Source organism: Emydura macquarii, unplaced genomic scaffold, assembly GCF_026122565.2.
Source record: "Emydura macquarii macquarii isolate MOO-44397 ecotype Brisbane River unplaced genomic scaffold, CSIRO-AGI_Emac_v2 contig_3287, whole genome shotgun sequence".
Taxonomy (NCBI): Eukaryota; Metazoa; Chordata; order Testudines; family Chelidae; genus Emydura; species Emydura macquarii.
In genome coordinates this window covers 833,285-850,467 of record NW_027133424.1, presented here as the reverse complement: position 1 = coordinate 850,467, position 17,183 = coordinate 833,285, and the positions used below count along the sequence as shown (strand labels likewise).

General features: G+C 51.1%; 1 protein-coding gene across 2 annotated transcripts in view; it reads right to left on the bottom strand.

Annotated features, from left to right (window-relative positions):
• The window catches only part of UAP1 (UDP-N-acetylglucosamine pyrophosphorylase 1), a 34,747-nt gene that overhangs the window by 16,301 nt on the left and 1,263 nt on the right, over positions 1-17,183 (bottom strand). For both annotated transcript variants that reach the window (XM_067532545.1, XM_067532546.1), the window contains exons 2-4: positions 13,592-13,796; positions 7,807-7,982; positions 6,053-6,225 (exon numbers count right to left, since the gene is read on the bottom strand). In XM_067532545.1, coding sequence (XP_067388646.1) covers positions 6,053-6,225; positions 7,807-7,982; positions 13,592-13,796 — 554 coding nt within the window. The remainder of the gene's footprint in view (positions 1-6,052; positions 6,226-7,806; positions 7,983-13,591; positions 13,797-17,183) is intronic.

Below are 17,183 nucleotides of genomic sequence, written 5' to 3'. Positions count from 1 at the left end.
GCCGGGCCACCATTACTGCCACGCATTTGGTGAACACCCTTGGAGCCGAAGGTAGGCCAAAGGGCAGGCTGTAAATGGTAGCGAGAGCCAGCCACTGTGAAGCGGAGGAAGCACCTGTGGCTCCGGAGGATGGACCCATGAAAATATGCATCCGTGTAGGACGAGGGCAGCATACTAGTCTCCTGGATCCAGGCAGGGATTATGGAGGCTAGGGAGACTATGCGAAACCTGAGTCTTTGATATATTTGTTCAGAGGATGCAGGTCTAGCATGGGACTCAGACCCTTGGGGGCACCCCTTAGGATAGAAGGGCCTTAACCTGTTCAGGGCAGGGTGGGATGGGTCAGGAGAGCAGTAAGGGCGCCACCTTTGGGCGCACCATCGCACTGTCTCCTATGATTGCCTGACCCCCTGGGGGCCTCTGCTGGAGCTGAGGATGAGCTGGGGGGAAAAAGGGGAGGCTAAGCCCATCTTTCAAACCCCCTAGTTCTGTCCATATTTCTGTAGGGTTGAAAGAGGCTTATGCGGAGGTCCTGGTCACTGCTGCGCCTGGGCTGTGACTGCTGCTTGGAAGCCTGGGGCGTGTACAGGCCCAGGGAGCAAAGCGTGGCCCTGGAGACCTTCAGGCTGTGCAGCTTTGCAGCGGTGCGGTTGGAGAAGAGGGCCGACCTATGAAAGGGAAGGTCCTGGATTGATTGCTGCACCTCCTGGACAGGCCTGAGGGTAGCAGCCATGAGTACTTCGTCATGGAACTGGCAGGAGCTATGGCCCTACCCACCACGGCAGCAGCGTCATTGGACATTTGGAGCGCTGCCCTAGCCACCATGATTCTTCCATGCAGGATGGCGGAATCCAACCTCAAGGTAGGGAACCCCCTCTTGAGCAGCTCCTGGTGCGCCCTGAAATCTTCCAGTGGAGCCATGTGATCCCTGGAGACTGCCTCATCCGGGGAGGAGGAAGAGGACTGCCGAGGCAAGTCTTGCGGGTGCACCCCTTGCCCAAGGGATGCACCCGTAGTGGGTCTCTCCACGGGGTCCGACTCCTCGGCTGAGGAGCGGTGTTTATGGCCCTTGCACTGTGCCAGGGCACAGACTGTACCCCTGCTAGCCGAGTAGATTGGGCCATGGTCCCATTGGGTGTTCCATAGGGCCCAATAAGGCCCTTGACCCCAGGGCCCAGCTGGAGCTGACTGTGCCGCCTGCTTGGACACCTTACAGGGGCGCCGGCCATCCTGACAAATGCCCCCCCCCCCCGTGGGACCGGAGCCGCTACACAGGCGGCCATGCTTGGTCCCGGGTGTTGTGCCCACGCCGGGGACTGCGTTTTCGCTGCCTCCACCATGGAGGATGACGAGGACCGCCTGGGGCCGCAGCACTGCTGGGAGTCCCCTGCCACTGCCTGGGGCCGCAGTACTGCTCCGGGGTGCTCGGTACTGGGGAAAGGAGCCTCGGCACCCAGGACTTGCAGCGCCGCCGACGTGCTGGGGGAGCGTCCTCACTCTAGCCCCCGTGGCCGTCTGGCAGAAGATCTTCCTCTCCAGATCAGGGATCTCCACCGCCCTTCGGGGTACCCTACGCAGGTTTGTCCCGGGACCCCGGCCCCTTCTCCCTCGGCAGGGACAGACGTGGCGTAGGCAGGCCAACCAGGCTCTTGCCACCTGAAACCTCCGCATTGGCAGGGGCACTCTCACTCCCAGGAGTTGGGGGTGGCTCCCTGCTCAGATGCGTCCCAGTACTCGACCCTGCCCGTACCCATGGCGCAGGGGAGTGCCGCGCTCCATGTGCTCACCTCGCCGTGGGCTCCGTGCCGAGTCGAATCCGGTGCTGACGGTCCCAGGATCCCAGCACCTTCACCCTCGGTGGTGGTGGGGGGAAGAGGGGGAGAAGCGGCAGAGGTGGCATAGGCCAACCAACAAGGCTCTTGCTGCCAGACCTCCGCATTGGCAGGGGCACTCTCCCACTCCGAGGAGTCAGGGGTAGACCCCTGCACAGAGATGCAGACCCAGAGGGGACTTGACAGGTTATGGCTGGTGCATCTCTGTCCTCGACCCTGCGCGTCCCATGGTGCAGAGGAGTGTCCGCACTCCATGCGCTCTCCTCGTCGTCGGCACCGGGGATGCTGCTCTGTGCCGACGATGTGCTCCGCACCAAGGGGGAGCAGGACGACCCAGACAGAGCGGAGCGCTGCACTAGGAGCAAGGCTTTAAACCTGATCTCTCTGCCTCTGGCTCACCGTTTAAAAGCCTTGCATATCTTATCTTACTCTTGTCTGCTGTCCCCCCAGGCACTTAAGGTACCAAATGGGGAGGGGAGGGTTAAACCCAGGCATCCAGGACATAGCCCGGCCACCTCAAGTCCATCAGGGACTTCTTCCTAAACTACAACACAACTAATTAAACTAACTAGGTACTTTGATTAACAAAGAGATAAAAGAAGGGGAATGGCACTTGCAGAGAGCAAGTGCTAGTTCCATCTGACCGCCAGGGGCGGAAAGAAGAGTCTGAGGGGGCGCGGGGCCAGCAGTGCCTCATGTGTTGCAGAATGCACAGGGCACTCCAGGGGCACCAGAGCCGGCCCTACAGGGTCTGCTAAGGGGAAAAAAGTTCTGGGAACCGTGCACTGTGGCATGCACACACCTATATTGGAATGGACATGAGCAATCACTTGAAGATAGAACATTTGCTTTTGGAGGAAGTTTTCCTTGCCTGGTCTCAGCCTGAACAGTGGAGTTTGAGCACAGTTTCTTCCTCTCCTTCAGTGTGGAGAAAGTGAGAGAAACTCCATGACGACCAGGAGACAGATGTTGCAGACAGACAGCTTTCAAGCAGCTAGCCCTCACTAAGCACTAGGCTCCAGCCTCACTGGCCAAACACTTAAAGTCCAATTGAAAATGCTCTGTACAACCCCAGATGCACAGAACTTACCCTGATCCAGAGGAACAGCTTTGGAATTTGTGCAGCTATTTCAAAGAAATCCCGTTTTTGCACACGCTTTCAACCATGCAACTGCGGCACAATACCTAGGCCCTAAAGGCAGCTTAACATTAAATGTTTTTGCCTTTTTTAAAAGGGGGAATATTAAAATACTGCTCCTCTATGGTAAGCTTTGTGAGGGAACCTGGAGATTCTGGCTTCTTAGAGTCAAAGAAATAGGGTTCAAAAGTGAACCTGAGCTTCATATTAGCAGTCAGCACCTGATCAGCGGCACCAGTGCCCAGCACAGGAACAATGAATTGTTACTGGCTAGAGACATCTAGCAGCCAGGCACAAACTCTTCAAGGCAGAGATTTTCCAAAGCAGCAGAGAGGACTGTAATGTGCTCTTCCCATTAGCTAAAGTGGGAATGGGATGGCGAAGCCCCTAGGAAGTCAAGATCTTGAAACCCTTTGCATTTTAGTATTCCCCATAGACAGAAGTCGAGGAGAGACATGGGATTACCCCTAGCTGCTCTGTTCTTCCCTGTGAGCCAGCACTTCAAAGGGGCAGCTCTGTGCACCAGACATCGCCAGGAAGCATTACATGCTGAGCAAGAACATCAGCAGCCTAGGGTTACAGGGTACCCAGCTGGAATTCTGACAGCACCAGTTAATTAAGTCTTTATTCATTGTAAAATTATGACTGGTAGATTTTGGGGCCGCCTGCCAGCCTAATACGTCCTCTACTCTGTTAATAATCCCAGCCATTCTGTCCACTGCCCCCACATACAAGTGCAATGGGCAGAGGGGAGGAAAGGAGAGGTGTGCTCTATCACCTAACTATAAGCCATTGCTTCTGCTGTCAGAGAGGGCATGTACCTCACCCTCCAGGCCACTGGAGCTACACCCCTGCAGCCTTCCTCTTCCAGGCTCATTGGGAGGGAGGGGAGAGCAGCAGTTTCACTGGGTACCCATTACCTTGGGCCAGGCCTCTTCCTTCTGGCCTCCTTGGCCAGCTAAGTCCAGGAACAGCACATTCCAGATCCCCCCTCCTCTGAGGGAGGTGAACAGTGGGGAACTATATCCAGCTCCAGAGAGGAGCGTATAGGCCCCCTGGGCCCATAGAACGTAGAGCCAGGCCGCTGTGGATCATCAGGGACACCGTTCTCCAAAGGGAGCAGCCAGGTGAGCTAAAATGTTCACTCAAGCAGCCTCCCCTCACCCCAGGACAGGAATAGCTACCCCAGCTCTGACCTGCTGCTAAGAGACAGTGCAGGTGAGAATTTGTTCGGGGGGGCGGGGGTTTAAAAGCATTAAGCCTTTGCTGGAGAGAGAGAAGTGCTGTGCTGAGCCCTGAATGGAGGAGCCAGTGGTGCAGCAGGGGTTGAGTAGCAGAGAAAAAGAACCCAGAGTTTTGTGCGCAAGTGGAACACGAGCCAGAGACGCAGAAGGGAAAAAGCCAGGCGACAGGGATATGACAAGCGGCTGGCAAAGGCAGTGTAGGGTAGGGTGCTTAGTAGTGTTTATGGAGATTTTGCTTGGACTGGTAAGTTTCCCTGACTGCTCAGCCTAGCCGTCTCCAACAAGGGAGGAGCTTGCTCCAGAAGCACTGAAGTGGACGTGTTCTTTACCTGGATACTGCGCTGAAAACCTGGCAGCCCTCTGAATTAATCCTTCAATTATTTAAATAGCCCAGGAAGTTTACAGATGTCAGGGTTTTAGCTGGACAAGCTGCTTACGGATCAGCAGCTGCCAGGCCCCAGCTCCTCTCATGCCCTACTGGAGCCTGTTAGATTGTTTTAGACCATACAAGCAGCAACACTGTTACAGTTGCCCACCCCTTCCCCCTGTACAATTCTGGCACCAGCTGCTTATCAATTTGCTGAACAGTTTAGGCTGGAGTTTTCAAGGGTAGGTGTCTGACTGCTATCCAGGCAGAATGGTGGAGTGGTTTCAGAGAAGGGGGAGTCACACAGGGCCCATGCTCAAATCAGTCCCTCAGCTGCCACTTGGCTTTAATCTGCACTTCAGGTCCCCAGCTGTAAAATGGGGCTAACACCCGTTCATCTCAGAGGTGACACACCCCACCCTATTCAGTAATGTCTGCACAGAACTCAGCCACTAGGGTGCGAGTCCAGAGTAACTGATGCTGTATTTAGGGCAGGATTTGTTGCTGAACAGCAAACACATGGGCTATGCACTGAATGAGGACAAAATCCTCAACCCCCTTCAATGCGCACCATCCATCCTGTATGCTCTGAGGTGGGTCCTCTGGTAGCCGTGTGTGAGAAGTAATTCACAGCTATCACACATACGCAGAGAACTGCATTAAGAGTGTACAAGCAACTCCTAATTTGAGTGATTAACTCTGCAGCCCTCAAAGTTTTGGATGTAGTTTTTGGCTGCAATACACAAGCAGAGCAGGTGTCTCCCCTAATGAGCTGATGCCTGAAATAGCAAGAGCAGCCCAACCTGCTCCAGAACATCAGGCAAGCTCAAATGGCTTAGCTATTCAGAAGGAGACACTGGGAAAGTAACACGGAAGCAAGGGTTGGATCAGGGCAGCCCAGGGAGTCAATACCACCCTCTCGGGAGTTTCAACCTCCAAAACCTAAACCTCATGTTAGAGAATTTGGTATCTAGCACTTTGAGAAAAGCTGCACAATACAAACCATGTGCAAATAGACACTGCTGCCTGCCTGGATGCATGGGCTCTGACACAAGAGCTCATGACCACGGTGCATGCCTCTTAACCACAAGGACATCTTGAAGCTGAAGTCTAGGGATTATAGTTTAAACATCGACTTTGTCAGCTGTTCAGCCGGCGATCGATTTATGTGAGAGGAGAGAGATTGCCCTATTACTGAGATGTGCAGTCTCCTGCCAGTGGCATCATATGGTGCCATGCCCAGAGCTTGGCGCACATCACATCTAACCCCTGATTGGCTGCAACCTGAAAACAGCCCCAGTGTTCACTGCAGTAGGCTCAGTCCCAGCCCCACTAGGATCTGCAGAGACCACAGTGAGGGAGGGACCGGAAGGCCTGGGTGGGGCATGAGCTGCCAATGCCAACCAATGGCGTGATGACAATTGTGCCTGTGCACACGAGGGTGCCCTCTCCACCCCTGCAGCCCCGTTACCTTTGCACCGCACTCCGCGCCCCTCTGTATGCAGAACCCAATGAACCTGGGGTCAGCCACCTTCACCAAGATGTTGTCCACGCAGTACATATGGATGCTACCAATGCCTCGTCGCTCCATGTCCACCACGATGCCATGGGCGCCCAGGGCTCGGTACAGGCCCCCATTGCCGTCTGGAGAGGTGAGAAGACATTGCTGCACCAGAACCATAGGGCAGGGCAGGACAGGGCAAGTACCTGAGCCAGGAACCAGCTGGCTGCCATGCAGGGAGTAGCAAGTTCCCAGAGATTGAGGGGAGCTGCCAGGGGAACAGACCAGACACTGGGAAGGGGGGCCAGGATAGGGTGTTGGCACCAAGTGAGCCCACCCCTAGTCCAAATATCCTCTCCTGTGGTCTGCCACCTTGCTGTGCCCACTTCCCCTGCTGCCCAGTTCCACCCCATCCCTCAGGCTGGAGCCTGGCACCAAGTGACCCTGCTGTAGAGGCTGAGCCAGGAACCCCGTGTGGCCAGGGCCAGGCTTTGCCAGTTCTGGGGGGAGGGGAAGACTAGTCCTAGCAGGAGCGGTGTGTGCAGGGACCAGGGAGAGGGCATTACACAGCCAGGTGTCTGTGGGGCAGCCGGGGCACTGAGGTACTCAGGGTGGAATGACAAGGATCCTAGGGTTCAGTCTAACCCTTGAGATGCCAAGTTGGGGCAAGGACCCAGCTCAGCTCAATAAAAATGCCCGTTTCCCATAGGCTGCAGGGCACCAATGGCAGGAAGGAGTGGACTAACAGTGGCTGATTTTGTTCCTATAGGTCCAGGAGACATCGAGCCCCCTCATCACTACTAAAGCCCTGCAAACCCTCCACACTGATCACTTGGGGGGTAAGCAGGGCTCTTTGGATGCTGGACGAGCACGGAGACTCAAGAAGGTGAATGAGTGACAGGGCGCAAGGAGCTGCTCTGTGCAAACATCCCCTCTACCTAGTTATTTAGGTGTACAAGCAGACTACTAAGAGGGACATTCCCTGGTTTGTAGGCAAGATGCCTGGCTTTGGTAGAGCCACATCTAACTGGAAAGGGACAGATGCAGGCATTTACTGTTTGCTAGATGTTTAGTGACACCAGTTGTGCAAGCTGCTTTCCGAAAGGGCAGGTTTGCCCGATCTGAGCATTAGCAGCAATTCTCTGCTGTTTCCTAGAATCACTCTTTGCACATGTCACCCCCAAAAAATCCTAGGGTGAGTTGTCCCACTTGTTTTCCTACAGTCTAACTTGTCCCCCCAGGAGATGTTTTGGGGTCAGGGAGGCAGCATCACTGCTCTGCAGTTGAACAAGCTCCTCCTCTCCTCTCCTCTCCTCTCCCCCCCCCCCCGCCTCTTCAGTTGGCACCCCTCTGATCAAGATCAGCCAAAGCGATACTGGAAACCCAGGGAGAAGCGGGGGGATGTTGCTGGATTTTGCACAGAGCATGAAACATTTTGGAAGGTCCACAGAACTTTCAAACAAAACAATTCTGCATCTAAGAACACCTGCAAACTGACCGGAATGGTGATCCATTTGTCTGATGGGTTTAGAACCAACTTTCATCCCACCTGGGTTTACTCCACCTCCTCAATGCTTCGTATCCCTATTACCCTCAAGATCTTGCATTAGAGACCTTCCCAGCAGAACGATCGCTTGATGTCCCATTCAGCACCTTGCTGAATCCAGTCTGCTGGAGAGGTTCACGCCCCTAAGCCCCCACTCATGGGCTCCGACAACACAGACCTGGGGCCATGGAAACTTTGCCCTTCTCTTCCAGAAGAATCTTGCCATCAAACCCCATGGCAGGCAGCATCCCTTGCTGGAAAAAGATCACATTTTCCGGCTTTAAGCCAAAGTAGTCATGCTTCAAGAAGAACTCTTCTGTCAATTCCATTGTTCGGCCGCTTGTCATGATGTACCTGCCACAGTGAGATGAGAAAATCCAGATGAATAGGGAGACACACAGGATTGCTCAGCTCTGCTCCCCAGAGCCATCCTATCCTATCCCCATGGGATTCCTTTTGAAGCCCACATATAACCCTCCAGCCACAGAGAACAGGATCCTCAAAGGTCATGTTGCATCACAGAGCAAATCTCATTCAAGTCTAACAATGAATCACATCAATTTCACCTCTGACAGGTGGCCTCCCAACCTGGGAGCGCTCTGCAGCTGGAGGCTTGGCAGCAATTGTCTGATGGGACATGTCAGGGACCTAAGGAGTCATGAGAATGGTGCTGGGGTCTAAGCAGTGGGAGGAGACATGGTTAGGCCACATTCAGGGAGAAGCTGGATCTGCTGCAATCTGATGTACTGGAGCGAGAGAAGGTAAGGGCTAGCTGTCTCCAGCCAGCACGGAACCTCAGCACAGACCTTGCATAATGTGACACCTCCACTGACTGCGAGAGACAGCAGGTTCCCCAGCAGAAAGACCCAATGCCCCAGGAGGGGCGCCGATGCTGGAGGAAAGATCAGGAGGAACGGCATCTCTTACCCTCACAAGGAAGGAAGGCTGAGCCTAATAGCATCAGAGGTCTCAGCTGTCCTGATCTTCTATGGAATTATAGCCAAGAGGAGGACAAGCCTTCATGACACCAAGTGGGAGTGTGGGTGACCTGGGGTCAGGGACACCAGCCTGCTTCTCACCTTGGCTGAGAAAGTGTATTGATGACAAGCCCAACACAGAGTCCAATCCAAGTCTACACTGTTTGATAGCACACTCCTTCATAGAGCTCACTGAGCAGGGTGAGGCCTGGGGTTTGGACAATGCTTTGCTAGGTAGCTTGGCTGGAAGATCCTTTGTCAAACAGTAGGATCAGATGCTGCTGGCTCACTGGGCTTTGAGTCTCCTTCAGCAGCAACCAGAGGGGGTCTCCTGATCTTTTGGAGTTCTGCTTGAAGAGGCAGAACAGAGACCTAAAGGGATTATGGCTCAGGTTCCAGAAACACTCGCCATGCCCACCAGGAATATGCTACGCCTGTACTTCACACTGGCCTTCCTGAATGTCCCAGTCAGATGCCAAGCAGGGACAAACTACAAGATGGGAGACTATGCCAGAGGGCCAAGGGAGGACGCACAAGCAGCTTAAGGCAAGGCCACAGGTAGTGCCTGCAACCAGAGTTGTCACATTCAGAGAAACCACCAATGAGGGGGAACTAAGTTGACTGGGGAAGAAACGGGATGAACCTATCTTAGGAGCAGCCACCTCAAAGAACTGAGGGCAGGTGGAGTGATCCCCCTTTACACCTTTCAGTCCCAGCAGAAATGGTGGAAATGCCCCATAGACCCAGATATGCCACTAACTGGAAGTTTCTGAAAGCCCCTGGGCCAGGGGCACTTTTACACAAAGAAAGCCACAATGTGTGCAGAGAACACTTGGTAGCTGAATTTACTTTTGCCCTCGTCTAGGCAAGGTGTGCCTGAAGGTGATCTGGGGAATTTTCATGGCTTTTCTCAGGGGTTTCCCTTACCTGAGTTTTTAACATAAAAAGTCTTTTCTCCCCCATTTTTCTTCACAGCCGCTAAGGGTGCCTGCAGTACCACATCTGACAGAAGCCATGGAAGGGAAACCCAAAGCTACTTGTTTACACCTTCAGTTCTCATTGGGTGTGTGTGACATAGTAGGGTGCAATCCCAGATCAATGAGTAGTCGTGTCACCCCTGCCCTGTAACCTGGGGTGCCCTTGACAATGCCTCGCCGCTGTAACCTCCAGCCTGTAAGGCAATCCTAGCCATGTAGCCAGCCACCCCTTGGCTCTTACCAGCCTTAAAGATTAACATAGGGGGACCCCACCACACTCCTGTCCCAGATTTCCCCCAGAAACTTATGTCCTGTACTGCCCAGCCCCCTCCTGGACTGTATAAAAACAGTGTTATTCCTTTAAGGGAACAACATGCACATAACTTGTTACCCTAAATGGAGTTACCCAGACACTTCAACTTGAACACATTCAGTTAGATAAAACAGTCAAATAAGTTAAAACTCTCTGTAGTTAACAAGTGAGTACAAGTAACGAGGCATGAAAGTCAGAAATGGTTACAAGAAATAGAGGTAAAACGCTTACAACAATTGGATTCAAAACAAAGTTCTCTTGCCACATGATTCCAGAGGTTCTACTGACCAAGCTTTAGGACCCTTCCCCAGAGTCCAGTGGCTGCTTCCTTTGTCTCGTTAGGTGAAGCAAATGTTATGGGCAAGGAGAGAGAGGGGTGTCCGCCCCTTCTTTCAAGAGCCTTATCCCCTCTTTGAGAAGTATTGACAGCTGGGAGCAACTACTGAATTCCAGGATATGGGCAGGTACAAGCCCACCCACGGCTGCAGGCCCCTCCCCCAGCCTAAGGGGAGAAGTGACTAAATCCAGGACACTGATTGCAGGAGATGACCAATAAAAAACAGGGCTAGGAGTGAGGTCCCAAGGCCATAATCAGGGAACCAGAAGGGGATGGAGCAGAGAAACCTTAGAGGAGCAGTGGGTGCTGTCCAGAAATCAAGAGAGCCAGCAGACTCTGCCCGGGTGTGTAATCAAAGGGAAGAACGGAAACAAACCCCCCAGTCACAGAGCACCCCCTCATCCAGCATCCTCCTCCTGGTATTATAAATGGCCACCTTAGCCAGTGCCAGGAGGAGGTTGATTGGGGGTCTCATGACTTTGGAGGGCCACAAATAGGGCATGCATAAATAAGGAGGCACAGGGCAAAGTGCAGCCAGAACCAAAGGGAAAGGCTCAGGAGAAGCCAGAAGAGGGACTGCAGCCTGGCACACTCAAGGCAGGTGTGTGCCAGGGTCTCCCTCATGCCACAGAAAGGGCAGGTATCAGGAAGGCAGGTGAACTGTGCCAGATACCTGCTCATGCTCATGCCTCCATAAAGGAGCCACCAACTAATATCCCTGGAGGGCCACAGCACCAGAGAGGAAGACAGGCTGGGCCACTGGGGTTCCTCAACCTCCAGAAGTGGTTCCAGCTGGGAGCAAGGTAGTGTGTGGACAAACTCCTCTTCGCTAAGAGGTAGATTTTTGCCCCTGCCCCCTTTCCTGCAAAGAATGGTCACTTGGCAACTAATGGTCCATCCACCTTGTTTACACCTGGCTAAGGCATCAGCTTGCCCTTTGTCTTGGAGGAACTGGCTTCCTTCCCCCTCCCCCCACCCAAGACCTCTGGGAAACAGAATTTTGGTCATGAATGCAGCCTGTGTAAATAATGTCCCATATAATGCTGCTATGTGTATTTTGCCATGATATTGCTGATCAGCAAGTCATGAGTTTTTAAAATCAGTGTTCCTCAAACTGAGGTCCTGACCCAAAAGGGGGTTGGCAACGTTATTATATTGGGGGGTGTGGGGGGAAGAGTTCACAAGATCACAAAAAATATATTCCTGGAGAGGAGCAGTATAGAAGTAAGGTGGCAATACCCCGACTATGCTCCTATGAGTATATACAGTAATTTGCTATCACTTTTGGGGGGGAATTACCACAGCCTGAAATATTTTCAAAGGTGGGGTCAGCAAAAAGATTTAAGAACCCGTTTTAAATGATACCTTGCAATGCATAATTTGTACAACGATTATGCCAATAGTGTGTGTGGTGTGAACAAAGAGGTATATTCAGTCTACACAGCAATTAGACGCCCCTGGCTGGCCCATGCCAGCTGAGTCAAGCTCATAGGGCCCAGGCTGTGGGGCTATTTAATCAGTGTATACATTCTGGCTTGGGCTGCAGCCAAGCTGTGGGACCCTGCACCTCAGAGTCCCCGAGACCAGGATCCAGCCAGAGCCTGGAAGTCTACACTGCAATTAAACAGCCTGAGCCAGCTGGCATGGGCCAGCCATGGGGTTTTTAATTGCCATGCATGCCTACCCATAAATACCTCCTGGAGTCAGACACCTGATGTGACTTGGAGAGCAGCTCTTTGAAAAGCTGTATCACCCCTACCCGTTCGAGTGGTGACCCACAGAGGTCACAAGCCATATCCTTCTTGAGCAAAGCTGGGAGGACAAGCTTAGACCAAGAAAGAAGAAAATGGCAGATACCGATTTCCCCCACCCAAAAGGGAGTGGACTGAGGTGTGGCCTACACTTAAATTAGATTGACCTAGCTTCGTTACTCAGGTCTATGGAAGTTTCTCACCCTGAACATCAGTGTTACATCAACTTAGCTACTGCCTCTCAGAGGCAGATTTAACTACATGACACAGGAAGCATCTACACCAGGGGTTCTCAACCGATGGTACGCGTACCACCAGTGGTACGCGGAAGACGGCTCGGCGGTACGCGATGGAAAACGCGCCGCCGCTAAACCCCACTGCCGCCGAATCCCCCCCCCTTGCCGCCGCCGCTAAACCCCGCTGCCGCCAAATCCCCCCCCCTTGCCACCGCCGCTAAACCCCGCTGCCGCCAAATCCCCCCCCTTGCCGCCGCCGCTAAACCCCGCTGCCGCCGCCGGGAAACCGTGCCGCCGCCGAATCTTTCCCCGCTGGTGGTCAAAAAACTCTGCCACCGAATTAAAGCCCCCCCGCCGCGAAATCCATTTTCCGCCGCAGAGAAACCGCACCACCGCCGAAAGTCCCACCCTCTCTGCCGCCGAAAAGTGTGAAACGGCGGCAGGATTTCGGCGGAGGGCATCGATCCCTCCACACAACCCTGGAATTTTACCAGTACTTGACCCGACTGTACCTGACCCGAGTGGTACTCTGTAAAAAAAAAAAAAAAAAAAAAAAGGTTGAGAACCGCTGATCTACACTATAAATCTATGGTGGCACATCTGCAGCGCCACAGCTGCACCGCTGTAGCATAGACATACCCTTAAAAGGCTGATAGGGGAAATCCATTTGCAACCTTAACTGAGTTACAAGAGACACTCAATGCTTTGCCAGGATAGAGAGTCTTCCACTCAGTCCAACACCTTTACAGAACAACTTAGATGGGCAGACTCAGGCCACAGCTACATTAAGTTCCAGAGGGGTAGCAGGGTCAGTCTGTATACAGCAAAACCAAAGTCCTGTAGCACCTTAAAGACTAAGGAATTTCTGCAGGCATAAACTTTCGTGGGCTTCAACCCACTTAGTCAGATGTCTTCGTCTGACGAAGACGCATCTGACAAGGTGGGTTGCAGCCCATGAAAGCTTATGCCTGCAGAAATTTGTTAATCTTTAAGGTGCTAAGGACTATTTGTTTTTGCTATATTAAGACAATTCACATCAACATGAGTGCATCTATGCCATATCACCTGTGCAAACCTCTAAAGCAGACACCACAGCAGTGCAGCTTCGCCTGGCCATTTACCGAGAGTACAGCATCAACATAGGCCTGACTGGACATGGGCACAGGCATACACCACATCTTCACTAGCGATATGTAGTTATACCGCTGCCAATTGCCTTGGTGTAGGAAAGACCTAAGGCAGAGATTAGTTCCTCGCCCAAGTTCACACAAAGTAAATAAAGCCAGGCCCAGAACCTAGAACTCTCTCCCAGGTCCCTAGTGCAGACAGATCAGGCTACTATCAGGATGGACGGGCGATGCACACCCCTTACCATGGAATGATGCACTTGGTTCCATGCTGGTTTTCAGCCAGCTGCTGCAGTTTCAGGATGCGCTCTGCTTGGATCTGGAAAAGCGTTTTGTGGGATGGCAGCCCAACATCATACATTCCCTTGGGATAAGAAACACCCAGTCTCGTCCCCTGCCCACCAGCTAGGAGAAGGACTGCTACTTTGTTCTGAGCAATCTGACAGAGACCTAAACAAGAAAGAAAAACACATGAATTGTTGTTTGTAGCTGGGAGAGAAAAAGTGACCAAAAGCTTGTCCTTGGCAGTGGAAGCCGTGCAACGCCTTCCAGCTTATGAACAACAGCACTGGAATCATAGTGCTCCAGCACCCACACAGGTTGGCTCTGGGGGAGGAAGGAAGCACAACCAATGCCAGGTAAACAAAAGCTATCATGTTATTTGCAGGGGGACTGGGGTCTCAGGAAACGTGTACTGCTTAGTTAACTGGGTCAGTCACAGCGAAGGATTTCTGTCCGGAGGAGAAAACCAAGCTTTAGAGCAGCACCAACAGGACTAGATTTGTAAGTTCTGGGCAGGCCTGTATCCCTCATCCTTCCTTGAAAATAGCCAACTCTTGTCTACCAGGGTAACACCACTCTGCACAGGAGTGGCCTTGCAGAGGGGCAGTGAGAGGATCCTTTGGGGTACACAAGCTCCACTGGCAGTTTCACATAGCAAGGCGTGGCCCACACTGCCAGTGACAGAAGGGAGATACGCCTCCCGTTGACTAACATTCCCTTACCACGGCACCTCCACTGTGCTGCGTTGACAGGGAATGGCCCTGTGGTCAATGCAGCGTTACTCTTTTGGGGGGCAATGGATTTATTATGTCTGCCAGAGAGCACTTCCAGGATCGATTGAGTGGCTAGTGGAGACCTGCACAATTGATCCCGCTGCATTGATCTGTGGAGCCCAACACAGCCCTGGCATACCCTACGTGTGTGGGAGGGATCCCCAAGTCATCCTGTTACAGGAGTGGCTGAGCCTGGATTCCACGTTGGTTTAGATTTCTTGTTACCCCCAAATCAGGGGGAACACAGTGCTGTGCTTCACAGGACTAGGAGCACAGCTCTGTCTGTCCTCAAACTCCCAGCTCTGGCAGAGACCACAAGGAAAGCCTTGAGCAGTGATGCTCAGAAAGTGACTCTGGAGCAGCAAGGGGCTCTGTAATGGGTCTCCTGCAACTCTTTGCAGCAATTATTAAAACACGGATTTAATAAACCAATCAGGATGCTTTTACAAGGATATTAACCAATTGTTTTGATAAAATACTTAGCCAGTCATTTTGCTGTAATATATGTAAAACCAAAATATTTGTCATGCTGTTTAAATATGAATGTACAGTACTATAGTAAATGAAACAATGAATTAGCATCACTGTGGCTCTTCTGGGTAATGTTGATTGCTAATTTGGCTCCTGAACCACTGAGGTCTGAGTGTCACTAGCCCAGACTAACCACATAAGGAGTGTTAAGAGGGGGCCAACCCAGCACATACCACAAAGCACTATACAAACATTGTTTAACACTCAAACCCCTTGTGAGGTACTCATCTCCATTTGAGGTTTGCCCCAGGGCAGAAAGCAGGAGGGTGGGAGAGTCAGGATCAGAATTCCCATACTCAGATTTCTGTCCCAGCACTTAATCTCCTAGACAATGCCGCCTGATCTAAGAGACATGCAGTCTGGCAAGTTAACACTGATAAGGAACCTGTGCATTTCTACTGCCTAACTTGCATTTCAGTTATGCCCCTTCTTGTTACACCAGTGTAGATTTTTGTATTTATTGACACCCCCCACACTGTACTATATTAGTTACAGACTTGAGTATGTAAGTGAAGAAATGCCAAGTTAAAAAATTCAAGGTTGCACAGTTAAATTTCCTTATTTGTTTGAAATTTTAGAAAGGAATCAACAAAGTCAGACAGAAAGAAGGGAGGGAGGGAGAAGAGTACCCGTGTGTTGCATTTGGGAGAGGCATGGCCTAAATATAAGCATGAATTGGGAGCTAAAAATGCTGGTGTTCTAACCCCAGTTCTGACCATAGCTTAGGCAAATCTGTATCTCATTTGTTTCCCCCCTGCATTCCCATATCCCAGTACACATGCTCATCTCAGAAGAGCTGGGATAATTGCTGTATTGTAAGTGCATAGTGAAAAATATTCAACACTCAGAGTACTGTACGAATGTCAAGCATCATGGGATGCTAGGTTATAGGCAGGGCCAAGATATGAGGCACTTACTCAGAGTTGTGTGTGTTAGAACTGTCCAGCTGTGTAACACCTATCACAATAGCTTCAGCAACTGAATGTGCTCAGCTATTTAGCGCATGTGAGGCTCCACTCAAGTCTGAGAATTCAAGCCAGTTCTGAATTTAACAGAAATGTACATCTTCAAGCAGTGTCCAAGCAGGTGATATGACAGACTAAAGAAGAGAACTTAACATTGCAAATAACTGGAAATGTAGGGCTTTACACAGCATTGTTCTGAATAGTCTTTAGGTCTAGATTATTTTGACTGTGGGAGCCTACCTATAGAAACTTAAGGCAGACTAGTTTTCAAAAGGACCCTTCACCACAAATGGGAGTTTCAATCTTCAGCACTTCATAAAATTTAACCAATGAATTAGGTGCCTACCCCATGCATGAAGATGTTAGCCCTTGGCTCTTTAGCTGTGCTACAATGTAACTGAGGAGTTTGGGTTTAAACTAACTCCAACAAGCTTCCAACCAATGTTAAAGATAAAGTGAAAATTGAAGTGCATTTGAATTCATTAAGCTATTCAATCATATTTCAAACAGTGACTGTTCTTCATTCAGTCTAGCTACCGCCTAAGAATGTTGTAATGTTTGTACCTGGATTTTCTGTCTGCAAAAATGTTTGTCCCCTCTTTCTAAGTACAAAGTGGTTGAACCAATTCACAGAAGTTCACTTTTCAAAAAAGCTTTGGCTTGAATCAACAAGTCAAATTTCAGCAAAAAAGGGGGAATATTTTGCAAGAGTTAAAGCATTCAAGTAAGGCAAAACTAGTCCATGTTTTCTGCTATGCAGTTCAGTGGTGCTCTTTCCAAACTGTGCCCATATTTACAGGACAGCATCTAGAGTAGGGTATAATTCACAATGGCATTTTTCAACAATTTCCAGCTATTTTCAGGCCAGTAGTCCTCACTGAGGAAAGTCCACTTGTGTTTGAAATTTTGGAATTGTGTGAAGTGCCCAGATTATCCTATCCTCCCCATGGAAAAGTATTTGTCATCCTCTTGATACAGCTGTCCCCAGTTTGGCCCAAAAGAGTTGAGAAAGTTTTACGTTTCTGCAGACAGTCATTTATAATGAAAAGTGTTTTACAATGTTAGACCTTTCTCCACCAGCAAAAACTATTTGGTATGGCGGTTTTTCCTTATAACATTTATAGCAAACAGCTGAGAGTGTACAGTGAACCTCCCAGGGTCAAATGCTTCCTGGATAACTTCCTGCTTGGACTCATGCCTCAAATGAGTTTTAAATATTTGTTAAGGAATGAAACAGAGGATGCTGCACATATTGAGGCGCAAACAGCAGGAGAACAGATGCAGAA